Source organism: Heloderma suspectum, chromosome 4 (genome assembly GCF_057233095.1).
Source record: "Heloderma suspectum isolate Gila_16-S chromosome 4, 16-S_ref, whole genome shotgun sequence".
Classification (NCBI taxonomy): domain Eukaryota; kingdom Metazoa; phylum Chordata; class Lepidosauria; order Squamata; family Helodermatidae; genus Heloderma; species Heloderma suspectum.
The window spans coordinates 242,514,582-242,528,269 of NC_139461.1; the positions used below are offsets into that span (position 1 = coordinate 242,514,582).

General features: G+C 41.5%; 1 protein-coding gene across 1 annotated transcript in view; it reads right to left on the reverse strand.

The window, feature by feature from the left end:
- The window catches only part of APOBEC2 (apolipoprotein B mRNA editing enzyme catalytic subunit 2), a 19,907-nt gene extending 11,147 nt beyond the window's left edge, over positions 1-8,760 (reverse strand). Inside the window, exon 1 of the mRNA XM_084852989.1 lies at positions 7,218-8,760. Coding sequence (XP_084709115.1) covers positions 7,218-7,354 — 137 coding nt within the window. The 5' untranslated portion in view covers positions 7,355-8,760. The remainder of the gene's footprint in view (positions 1-7,217) is intronic.
- Between the last annotated feature and the right edge of the window lie 4,928 nt (positions 8,761-13,688).

Here is a 13,688-nt window from a genome sequence, read left to right on the forward strand (position 1 = left end):
CAGCATATATTTAAGACTTAATATAGTCCTAAAATGTAGGCAGGCAACAATGGCTCTTAAATATTCTTTTATGAAAAGATGTTTAAGTGGGCAACATAGCATATAAAAAGAGCTCTGAAAAATGTTCTTCGCAAGAGTACAGAATAATAACTGTGGATTAGAAACAAGTAGAAAAGGTTCATTTAAAAAAGTACCATCTATAAAACAGCACTATCTTTCTTTTGTAAATTGGCATCTGTGTAGCGTAAGCCTTCACATGTCTACTCAGAAGTAAGGCATATTGAGTTCAATGGGGCTTACTCCCAGATAAGTGTGTAAGGACTGCAGCCTAAAGGGTTTATAAATGAACTTTGGCATTTAAATGTGTGGGAGCGAACCTGAAATAGTGTGCTCACTTTGATTAAAGACTGCTAAAAAAACAAATCTGTCTTTTAAAAGGACTTTTCAATTGAAATAGCTGTACATAGCAGAATGTTAATTCTTGCTCCTTCCATTTAAAGGAACCTTATCTGCCATCTCTTCTTTCCCTTCTGCACTACATTGCCTGTGAGCTGCAGCAAGTGGGAGGATGCCACCAAAAATGGTGTCCCTTGGTCAATATCTCTCTCTCCATGCCTGCCCCAGCTGTATCATTTACAAGTTCTTGCCAAATGGGAATGTAGCCATTGCATAGTGAGTATCAGGGCACACACTGGTGACTACCAGGGTTGTGGAGTGGGAGCAGTGATACTATTTCTGGGTAATGTTTAAAGGACACTTCCACACAGTGTACCAATCAACTAGAGGTGTTTTACAATCAGTGGAGACTTGAAGTCCCCAGTCTTAAATAGTTTAATTGTCAATACCCCACTCCTTATCACAGATTGCATCCTTTTACATGCTTTGATTTTCCTCCTTTGTATTCTGAATACAGGAATCTTCACTTCTAAAATCACACATGAATTTATTCAAGCACTTTAATCATCCCCCGAGAACCTTCCCCTGCTTCAGTTAATACGTATTACAACCGTTTATAAGCTCTGTTTTTCCTGCTTTAAGTACACCCACACCTCTTTCAGCAAGTGCAGGAGAAGACAATCTTCCATTTGTCTGCCATGGATGCTGGCCCCTGCCGCCCTTTGTCTAGACTCAGATACAGTCCCACTGGTATCAGTCTAACACTTCTCTGCTGCATTTACTATGCATAAGGATGGCCCTACCGTTAGGCAGAGTTAGGCAGCTGAATTTGCATGTCATGGATGGGCAGCAAATTGTTAGTTATTTAATTTTATGTTATAGTATTTTTACTGCCTAAGAACGGGAGTGGAGCTTGTGGGACTTCCTGTCTCAGGTGCCAAAATATCTTGGCCGGCCTTGGGTAGTGTGCACCTTGACATGCAGAGAGAAGGGTAGCAAAATGTCTTGGGCCAGCCTTGATATGCACTGCAAATCTGTTCACAGTTGTAGCTGAACTATATTCTAGGTGAATGTTAATCATGAAGAATTTACTATTTATATCTCCTCCTGCTCTGCCCTTGTAGGGTTGCGATGGACTCAGCAGTGAAATGTTAATTTGGTTTTTAGCAAATGCATGTAACTCATTTCTGAATAAATAGAACAGGAATTGTAGTCTTTCAGTTTCTGTTGTTTTAAATCTGTTACTGTATTTTAAATCTTTGCACTGCTGCAAAGTTTTATTTTGATTTTCATTTTTATACTGATTTTTATACTGATTTATACTGATTATACTGATTTTTGATTTTATATTTTTATACATTTTTATATTTTTATAAAAATATATTTTATATTTTTATACATTTTATATTTTTTTTATTTTAAAATAATTTTTTTTTATTTTATACTGTAGTTTTAAACTTTTATCTTGTATTTTATCATGTTTATATTATATTTTTATCATGTAAAACCATATCATATATGGTTTTAATTGTTGTGAACCACTCAGAGTTTCGGCTATTGGGTGCAACAGAAATGTAATAATAATAATAATGATGATGATGATGATGGATACATCTGCCCTGGGTTACAGGAGTAGCAACTTCCCTACATTGGTATAGGGTGTATTAGCCCTAATGGAGTTTTATTCACAGTAGAACTCCAAGTTGAATTAACCCAGGACCACTTGGCTGCAATTCATATTAATGGGCACTGAGACAAAATACTGTCCTCTAGACTTGGACAAATGAATAAGAATGATCGCCAAGTTCAAGTACAACAAACCTTTGCTGCTTGGTATTTCTGCGGATAGTTCAAATCATTGCATAATAATTTGAGAATTGGTTAAAATTAATTCCTTTCTGTTTTTATATGCCCATCATGTTACCTCCTTTTATTCTAGCCAAAGACCTTTGCTTTTGAAAACATGCTCATGTAAAGTTGGCAACTCTTAATGTTTTCCTAAAAGGTACTTTTTTTGTATTTATGGCAATCCCAAGTATTTACTTTACAAATGTGAACTCCTTCCGAACTGCAAAAAATAATTAAAACATTACACATCTTTGTGTAGTGTCTGCCAGGGATGGTAATGGTGGTGGAGTTATACAAGACAAAGTTATCGCACTCCTTTGATCTTATGGAAAAACTTGCACATAAAACTATTTTGGAGGAAGAAAATGTAGGCTTATATGGGGTATATATTGTAGTAGTGCATTCAAGTACAGTTTCTTATAGGGAAATCACACAAAACTTGAGTGATACGACAATACTAAATGTATTTATTTAGTGGAAATGAATGACTTGTGTCAGTGACTCATTCAGGTAAGTATACTTAGAATTCTGTGGTTTGTCACTTGGATTCTGATCAATTGTTACCAGTTGTGCCAGTTTAAGGTCATAGAAACGCAAAGGGCAGTATCCAACATGGCACTTAAGCCCCTGCTGATTCTGTTGTGCAAGCACTAGGCCCTGCCCATTCTGTTGCACAAGTGGGACCCACTGCTTGCACAACGAATTCAATGCTTTCTAGAGGAAGCCCTGAAACAAGCAGAAATGCTTATTTCTGGATCGAGACAGGTTGATGGAGCTCCCTTCTGTGTGCTCCACCGACGTGCCTCGTTCTAGTAACAAGCATTTTTGCTCGTTTCCAGTTGCCCCTGGAAGCTCTGTACGCCCTGCTGGATACTTCCTCATAGTAATGTCCTGCATGAATAGCACCATTTTAGTCTATTTCAACTCCCCACTATTCTTTACTGTGAAATCGCATTGTCTCATTCATGGAATTTTACAAGAGGTCCAGACGATGTTATCTTCCATTGGTGGCCCTCCTGTGTTTTCCCAGTACTTCTTTTTTCTTACCAGAATAGCTGCACAATGCCTTTTAAGTGTTAGTGCTAAAAGAAGTCTACCACTGCCAAGAAGAAGGGAGCAGGATTTGCACTTTGTCTTCCTCTGTCCTTTAGGCTGTAGCTACTGACTGATAGTTTAATTTTCATTATAGAAGAATGAAGTGTAAATAAAAGCATCCATAGGAATCTCCAGAAATTTACATGGCTGCTCTAGGACATGTCATAACGCTGTAGAAAGCAGGAAGAGGATATTCTTAATTATAAAGACTGGTCAGATTCCCAGCACAATTTCTACATCTGCACCTGTTTGGAGCATCATAAAAAAAACCTGGCAAGGCAACATGTAGCTTTCCTAATCCAAAGATGGAAATTGAAATGCTTGAACTGCCATTGGATAATTAGAAATGCTGGTATGTTTGTTTTTTTTAATCTCATTAGCTGGATGACAGGCTTCATCAGACTGAAGCTTATAAATAAATAGAAAATTTGAACTGGGATGTCTCTTTGCAGCTACTGGGGTTATGTAGGGTGCTTCCAGATGGATGGCTCCTAGCAATAGCAATAAGAAGACATTGTGCAGCTGTTCCATCTTTTTCTTATCAGATTTCTGCATTAAGGAAAAAGACGGAAGAAATGGTAAAAAAAATAGACGGGGGGGGGGTCATGAGTAGAAAGCAGTGTGAACTGGGCCTCCCATAAACTTCCATGAATGAGGCAAGGTGATGGCACAATAAAAGCCTTGTGTAGAAGCTTCCTTAGACTTGGGGCAATACCTTTTTATGGGCAAAACATTTACAAACAAAAGTTGTGAAGGAAAAAAACCCCTATATCTTCCTGCAGATGTTCAAAGTTTTGATAGGACCACTGAAGTGATCCAGTGTGCCCTCTTGTATTACGTAGGCAATAATCTTACTACTTAAGAGGAATTTAATACAATATGTAGTTAAACTTAGGTCTGGGTTCAAATTTCAGCTCACCATAGACTTATTGAGTGGCCTTTGGCAAATCGTAATTTCTTAGCCTCTGTTTCCCATTTGAAATAGTGGAGGCTGTGATTATGATGGTGGCAAGGATTATGAAGAACTTTGTACACTATAAGTTCATTTGTATGATTATGTCACCATTGTATGTTTCTCCTGCCAACCTCAGCTTTGTTTCACAACCTCAGTGGCCCAGTTCACATTTAAGAAAAAAACATTGGTTAACATGGCTCCTGCTAAACCTCTAAAATCAGCAAGCAGAAATTATGTGGAAAGAATGCTCAAACGAGTGGTGATGCAAATGATGTCTTCCTGAATGTCTTCTGGGCACGCTGGATGTACAGAACCCAGTAGTCTCAACTGTACTGACAGAAATGGACTGTAGTCCACAATACCATAATAAACTTGTTAGTCTTTAAGTGTCACAAGATTCTTTGTTGTTTTGAGACCAAAAGGACCAGCCCTGTGGAAATTCATATGAAGATGTGAATCCTAAAAAACATTAGAACAATTTATAAGCTATGAGAACTTTCAAAAGTCGGGGGGGGGGGATAGTATTTGCCTTTAAATTCCTTGGCCTTTAGTCACTTCAATCTGTCTTTAGAGCAGCCTTCCCCAACCTGGTGAGCTCCTTCCAAATGTTTTGCACTTCATTTTCAGTCAGCCTCAGCTGATGGCCAATAGTCAGGAATGCTGTGAGATGTAGTCCCAGACATTTGGAGGTCACCAGGTTGAGGAAGCCTGCTTTAAAGTGAAGGCCGAAATTCTTACTGTATGTTTTTAGACCTAAAATTCCTTTTTAATAGTAATCTTGTGTGGGTTAAAACGACAAAGAGTCTTGTGGCACCTTAAAGACTAACACATTTATTATGGCATAAACTTTTGTGGACTACAGCCCACTTCTTCTGATGCAGAAAGTGTTATCCAAGAACTCTGGATAACACTTCATGCATGAGATGAAATGGGCTATAGTCCACGAAAGCTTATGCCATAATAAATGTGTTAAGTCTTTAAGGTGCTCCAAGACTCTTCATTTTTGTTGCAGCAGATTAACATGACTACCCCTCTGGAGCTGTTGAGGTTAATTCTCATGAAATTAAGGTAACAGCTATAGATTAAATAATGTAATCCAGCTAATTCTATTATTCTTGCCCTAGTCTTTGCCAAACAAAAATTCATCTCAGCAGCACGATTACTTTAAATAATTCAGCATTCTCACACAACCAGTGTGGTATAGTGTCAGGCTAGGATTGGGGAGACCCAGGTCCCAATCCTACTCACCCTTGAAGCTCACTGGGTGAGCTTGGGTCTGTCATTATCAACCTAACCTACCTCATAGGGTTGTTGTGAGAATAAAATGAGTGGGTAGACTATCATGTACACTATCTAGAGGTCCTTGGAGGAAGGATGGGAAATGGATATCACAAATAAATAAATACCCTATTCTCAGTTCCCCAGAGGTGCATTGCTCATTTGCCTTTCTAGCAGTATAAACAAAGCTGTCAGAACTAAAGATGCTCGCTTCCATGATCCTATTGGATCCATGATCCAGCTGACCAGAAGCAATTGCCAGTGGCATATATGAAACATGACATATATTCAATAAGGATTGTTTACTGCACAATCCTGTGCATCTCTACTTAGAAGTAAGATCTACTGAGTTCAGTGGGACTTAATGCCAAGTAAGTGTGTATAGGATTGCAGCATTAGGCTCCTAGTTCCAAGTAATTCAGCAGTTTGTGTTGTTAAAGTGGATATTTACAATTTGCCCCAAACTGCCTTGCTTTTTGGTAGCGAGACCAAGGAATGAATAACATCTATTCTTTAAACTATTGCTCTACCCTGGGGTAGCTTAACTTCCTAGAACAGAGCAAGATGATAGTTGTCAAAAGAAAGCTTATAGATCTTGAAAGCAGGAGCTGCCCAACACCCATACTCTGGATGGTATCAAAGCATTGTCTCAGGGCTTAGGTGGAAGCCCCATTCATCTGCATTTATTTTGGTGGGTCACATTCTGTTCCCTGCAACATCTGTACAGATCAGCTCATAGTGAAAAATAAATGGTGTTGCAAAGGTACTGACCCAAATTGCCAGCTAAGATAGAATTACTGTATTCAGATCTTTGATTAAAGTTTATGACCAGTTCTGGTTTGTCTCATGAATGAAATATGTTGGCATAGATATCATGGTAAGGTAATGAAGATAAAGATATATTCTTTGTTACTGGTCTTACTTGAAATCATATGTATCACATTTATATGCTGCTATGGTAACTATTAGTTATGCTTAAAGAGAATAAATTATTAGATTTTTTCTGCATTAGTCTTCCCTCTGTATATGATTAAAGATTTGCTGATTGCATTATTTGACTGCTATATAGTATATTGCTCATATCACAGTTCTGTTAGGGCTTTCAGATGGACTTAGCTTTCACTGGTACAATTGCAACTATTACTCTCAGTTTAGGAGTTGGATTAAATCTTAGGTCTCTGCAGTCCTACTCAATGAGAAAGTTTCCTCTGTCTCTTTAAATGGAGCTGCTTATATGGAAAAGTTAAACAGATGCACGACATTCTTGCAGGCTCATGGGAGGCTGCACAGCAGGCAACATCTTGCTCTATGATTAAGTCCATAAGTAGGAATTTTTCCCCGTGAGGGAGAATAATAGTTTTAGGGCTATAACTGCTAATTATAAAATAAATGGATTTGCCACTGATGTGCTTTCAGCTCATCCTGCTTCGATAAAATTTAAGACTCTCCAAATTTTAGTACAAAGCTCAGAAATAATCTGGTTTCCTCTTTAATCAGGAAAACCTTGTACCTGAGGCAAATCTCTCTGTTTAAACAAACCCACAAATATTGCACTGGCCAACATCTGCAGATCCCTGAGGAAAAATCTTCTTTTGACTTCCATGTACTTGCTGCCCTCGAATATGAAACAAACTAGATCTCTTACCCTGTTACAATTTCAAATGGTGGCAGCTCCTCCAGCTCTTTCGGCTTCTCGCCCTCCTCTGCATTCTCTGGATTCTCTGGATTTTCAGCCTTTTCGCCATTCTGGGAGGCTTGGGGCTCCTCTTGCTTCTCTGCCATCCTGCTGCAATGGGTGCCCAAAGACCACAGCAGTGGCCAAGAGCTGTGCTCAAGCTTCAGAAGCAGAAATGTGATGGGGGGGGGGGGGAGAGAAGAGCTGGATGTTCCAGTTGTCAGGAGCTATATATGGACTAGCAGCAGTGGCAGGCTTGAGAGCAGGCTAGGATGACCCCAGCGCTCTCAGATGTCACGTCTCCTCCACTTTCGCTCTGGCCCTAGCCTCTTTGTTGCCCCCTTTTATTTTAAATGTGAAGTGACGAGTTCAGCGTGGGTGGATTAAGTGATGGATGGAAAATCCTGAATGCAGAAGTGTCCTATTTATCCATAGCCATGACAGAAATTTGGCTCCAAGCAGGAGAGCTGGCCACTATCCTACGTTCCTGGACTTACCCATGTGCTCTCCTCCTGCCCTTGAGGGACCACCCTTCCACAGTAGACAGGAAGAGGCAGGTTCAGTGCCACCATTTCCTTTAAAAAAAATATGGCTCTGGTTACTATTGGTTGCAGCTGAGCCAGCAGTTTCTGGGGCCTTTTTTTAAAATCTCCTTTACATTCCTGCCATGAGAATTGCAGCTTTAAAATGCCGGTTTCCATAGGGAATATACTGAGAAACTGAGACTCAAAGTTCATTTAGCATCAGCATCACGCACTTTAGGTGAGATACTCACTATTATTTGAACCTCCACCGACTTAACAGTTCTTGGCCTCTTTATGTGTCTGAGAGTATGTGCATTGGGCAGGATATTTCCTTTGTTCAAGATTCAAGAAGTGCTTAGTACATTACGGTTGTAATTGCAATGTAATAAGAAATAGATAATAAAGGGTTTAGGTGAAATTTATGTTGCTTCTCTACAAGTCTAGCTGTAAATGTTTTGTTCAGCTGGAAATCACAGCCAAGGGACCACAGCCAATGGGTGCTATGGTGGGACTGGAGATTAAAAAATATTGAATGTGCAAATGAATGTGGGAAGATGAAAGTTATGCTGCTAACCAGATGGGCTATGCATAGGAGCCTGTTTGAGATGGGGGAGTCAGTGTGCAATGGAGCACAGGAAACTGCCTCATACTGAGTCAGACCATTCGTCCATCTAGCCCAGTGTTGTCGATATTGACTGGTAGAGGCTCTCCAGGGTTTCAGGCAGGATTCCTTCCTAGCCCTATCTAGAGATGTCAGGGGCTGAACCTGGAACCTTCTGGATGCCAAGCATGTGTCCTGCCACTGAGCTATGGTTCCCTGCCGCTCTGTGGAATTTGGAACAAGTTTTTTAAAAAAGTGAATTCTTTGAACTGCAGGGGATTTGGCTCTGGATCAAGAGGAAGTAAAGGCCTGATGTGAGGTTTGCTCATCCTGCCTATTGGAGTTTAGTAAGGCATGCATTCATTCTGAAAAAATACGGAGCACAGCTAGGCTTCATATTTTTACAAGCATGGGGTTGGGATATCTACGCTGCTCTGCACTGAGCTATCCAAAACTTCCTGAGGATGGTGATTCTGTGGAATGGCTTTCATGTAGGATTTACACATTAAAGATTTTAAAAATCCACCAGCTGTGTTGTTTTGAACGTACCCATATTAATAATGCAAGGCAGTACTTGAAATGTACACCTGGACTTTTTATAACAGCTTATACTTTTTACTCCCTTGTGCGTTGGGGGCTGCTGCATTTGTTACACAGACTCCATGATTCCCAAATCTTTCTGAACTCTGTAATACACTTTCTCAAAGGGTGTGCCAGGAACCACCAGTGGGCCTCAGAGCCGCAGCCCCCAGCTGCACCACAGCCTTTTGGTTGGATTAATGCCATCAGCAGCAGGTCCCTGCTTGCACAGTGCATAGGCATACGTGGAATGGGAGCTGATTAGAGAGCACGATCGTAGCATCCAAAGTTGGATGAAAGAAAAAAAGAGAAAACGCGCAACAGATGGACAGAGTAGTCAGAGAACTGTGAGGGAAGGCAAAGCAAGAATGGAGGTGAAAAGGCCAGACAAATCGAAGGAGAGGAAAAGCAACACCTGGGGCTGCTGCTACACTTTCTTCTGCCTCAGAAGAACAACGTGCAATGGGCGATGACAACCAGAGAGAGCAAGTGTGTGCGTGCGTGCATGGGCTGAACAGAAGGAAGGGAGTACAAGTTAAGTATGGAAGGAGAAGGGGAGAAGAAATGATGAGATGAATAAGAGCACTTTGAGAGGCATGTGTGGGGAGGGGGAGGCAAAGTGGCATCGTTGCGCACAGGCCTTCTCCAGTGGGAGAAGGCCCATGGGCAGTGAAGTCAGTTCCTGGCAGATGTGCCAGGAGGATTATCCTCTTGATGGACCCACCAGGTACCAAATGATGTCAACTGTGTGACCACTCCCCTTTTGACGTCATTCAGCTGGCAGTTGCCCATCCTTACTTTTTTTAAAAAAATGTTTTTAATAAAATATTAACCTTTTATTCTCTTGCTTATTTCCTTCAAAGCCCCCACCTGGCCCTTTTCCCTCAGAGAGGGAGACATACACACACACTCTCTCCCTCTCTTTCTAGTTTCTGGTGACCAATGCCAGGTTATTTCCCCAAAGCAGAGGAGGTGGCTGTCGCAGCCAGAAGGCAAAGCAGCAACCCCAGGTGCTTTACCTTTTCCTCTCCCCAGTCTGTCCACCCTTTTCACCACCATTCTTTCCTCACACTTGTGTGACCACTTTGTCATCTGTTTTGTCTTTTTTCCCCTTTCCTTCCTCCTTCCAACTTTGCATGCTAGAGCCTTGCTGTCTAACCAGCTCCCACTCACACACTCGCCTGTGCACTGCACAGGCAGGGAGCTGCTGCTGCTCCTGGCACTGGTCCAACCAAAGGGCTGGGGGGGGCAGGGCAGTTGAATGAGGATGTACTGGGCGGGCTGCAGCATGGAGGCCCATCTGAAAGAGGGCTGAGGTCCACTGGTGGTCTCTGGCCCACAGTTTAAGAAATGCTGCTCTAGAGGATTCAACAATGTTTCCCTTGGATCAGCATCCATTAACACATGGCACCAACACTGATTTCTGTGGCCTGGCGAACAGTCATTGTGCATTTGGCAAACTGCTTCTGCTGGGGTGAATTTTATTGTAAAAATGAGACAGTGACAGCAAAGTTTATAAAGTAGTCTATCAGTTGGATCTGATCTTATGCTGAGAGGGTTGTGTTTTTTTTTTAACAGTATGGAATATTTCCCTTTTAATAGCATGGAATATTTTCCTTAGAAAGTGGATTGTTTTTCTCCCCTCAATGGTAACTATGTTCACGTTCCAGCACCCCAGACCAAGTGCTGTCACCTTTGACATTTTAGGGAGGAATTGTGGGGATGGGAATCCTGAGCTGATGAGTGATAGCTCTTCCCTACCCCTCCTTGTGTCCCTCTGACCCACTTTATTTTTGGAAGCTCTTGACTGCTGGATTAATCAGGGTCCCATCATTCTTGCTGCTTTAACTTTCACCGGAGCCAGCCAAGCTGAACAGATCAATGCTGAGCTTTAATCTAATCTTTGGAATGTGGTGCTGGGATTGTGGTTCTATCTCTTTCTCAGCTGCTGCTGAACGCCTTCTAGGGCAGTGCTCTGCATTCATACAGCCAGATCACCACAGGCTATGTGTAGAGACCAACAACAGTGATGGTGTAGTGTGCACAGAATATAGTGGTGCTATGCTCTGCAGATTAGTACAGATAGAAAGGCTGTCTGTTTTGTTTCCCCACACACACCCAACACACACACACAATGTCTCAGTAACAAAATGAAAGAATTGCAAAATACAAGGATACCTATCCAGAACCTTAATGATTCAATACAGAAATAGTCCATGTAATATTTTTCCCAGCTTCAGCAGGAGGCCGGCCCACTGATGTTTTCAAACCAGATCCTTTCTCATAGAGATTCTCCTTCAAAAACAGGAGACAATATCAGTCAGTATGCAAGAAGCATCCCTGAGAGAGCAAGATCTCCTCCTCAGGATCCATAATAAACCTAGGGAAGGGCTGTAGCTCAGCGACGGAGTACATGTTTTGCATGTGAACAATTTACCTCATTCTTTAAGGATAAAGTTGCTCAGATTCATTTTGCCTGGACTCCAGTATTGGGGCAGGGCAGGTTGATGTAACCTTGGCAATGGCCTGTCCAACTGGCTTGGATTCTTCTCAGCTTGTGAATCTCAAGGAGGTGGATGAGGTGTCTGGAGAGGTAAGGACTACCACTTGTCTGCTCGACCGTTGCCCATCCTGGCTGATTAAATCAGCCAAGATGGGACTGCCCACATGGCTAAGGGAAGTGATGCCTTCATGTAGGAAGGGCATGTCCCTCTTGCTTGAAGAAGGCAGTAATAAGACCTCTGTTAAATAAAGCTTCCCTTGACCTCCAATTTTGCAATTCTTTCATTTTACCACTTGTGACTGTTCACAGAAAGTGTTCTGATATAGTTTTACTATATGCAATTCTTGATTCAAAATCAAAATTTGATTTGATTTACTGTTCATTTCTTTATTTCATTTCTATACCGTCCAATAGCTGAAGCGCTCTGGATGGTTCACAAAAATTAAAACCAGAGTGCAGCATAAAATAATATAAAATATGAAATACTAAAACCGCAATATAACAATACAACCAGAATAAAACCTAGCAGCAATGTGGAGATTTAAATACAGATTTAAAACACCAGAGCTAAAAGATTAGGAAGCTAAAATACAGAGAGAATAAAAAGGTCTTGACCTGGTGCCGGAAGGAGTACAATGTAGGCACCAGACGAACCTCTCTAGGGAGCTCATTCTGTGGCTGGGGTGCCACAGCAGAAAAGGCCCTCTTCCTGGTAGCCACGTGCCTCACTTCGTTTGGCAGGGGTGCCTGGAGAAGGACCCCTGAGGATGATCTTAGGGTCTGGGCAAGCACATATGGGAGGAGGCGATCCTTCAGATAACCTGGCCCCAAGCCATTTAGGGCTTTGAATGTTAATACCAGCACTTTGAATCAGGCCCAGAAATGTCTTAATATCAATCAGTATTTCTTGCATTGCAAAAAAAAATAAAAAGCCCTACAACGTATCAAATAATTAAAAAGATCTAAAGAAGATCTACTGTATAGTCCACTAACTTCAAAACATATTAAAACTGTCACTAATGATCATCACCTCTATAGTCTAACTTAATGGCTCATTTGTCACAGCTGGAGAACAAATCTTAACTGCACCCACTGTGAATAAGCCTGTTTCGTAAATTGCTGTCTTATTACTGTCATTCCACAGTCAAAACCTGCCCCTAGCTCCACCCACTGATTTGGTTTCTTAAAACTGCAAGTGTATGTCAAATATCTTTTGATGATCTGTTTTTAAAAGCTGATTTTTTGGTCAGTTTGTGTATATACAACCTCTGTTTTGCTGGGTGCACCCCTCTGGATATTCTCTAGTTATTTTTATTAATTCAGTTCAGTCTTATTGTCTGCTATAAAGGAGCCTGTGGGGGAGAGAACCTTGCATACACAGGCTCAGGAAATATGTAGTTGGCCAGAAGCAAAGGTGAAATAAGACACTGTCTGTACCGGGCAGAATTGGGATGTGCTCTTTAAAATAAAAAGGACAGCTGGTTATCAAAACAAAACATATCCCTGGATACGTTGTCTGGCAGTGATTCCTCTGTCGTCCCCCCCCCCAGTTGTAACTACTGCAAGACAAACAAGCAATAAACAAACCTAATTAGTAGCAACATAGAGGACAAGGCTTCCTTTTCTTTATACATCAGCCACCAGCAACCCCCTGCCCTGACCCAATAATTAGGAGTTTTTCCAGTGATTTCATGGACACATTGGCAAGACTTCATACCTCTGTACAGATTTGCTCCATACTGTAGAACCATACCCAGCACTGCAACAGTATGGAGAAGCTATAAGGAGAGAGACGGTGGTACTCTTGTCACAGGTTTGTTGGACTGTCTTAATTGGTTGGCATCCGTTTATTTTTCTGTTGCGCATCAAAGCCGCCCACTACTAATTGGCATCCACGTTAAGATTCTCAGAAGACAAACAAATGTGTAGATCTCATAGAATCATAGTATAGTAGGGTTGGAAGGGGCCTACAAGGCCATCGGGTCCAACCTCCTGCTCAATGCAGGAATCCAAGTCAAGGTATCCCTGACAGATGGCTGTCCAGCCTCGTCTTGAATGCCTCTAGCGTGGGAGAGCCCACCACCTCCCTAGGTAATTGGTTCCATTGTCGTATTGCTCTAACAGTCAGGAAGTTTTTCCTGACGTTCAGCCAGAATCTGGCTTCCTGTAACTTGAGCCCATTGTTCCGTGTCCTGCATTCTGGGATGATCCAGAAGAGATGCTGGCCTTCCTCT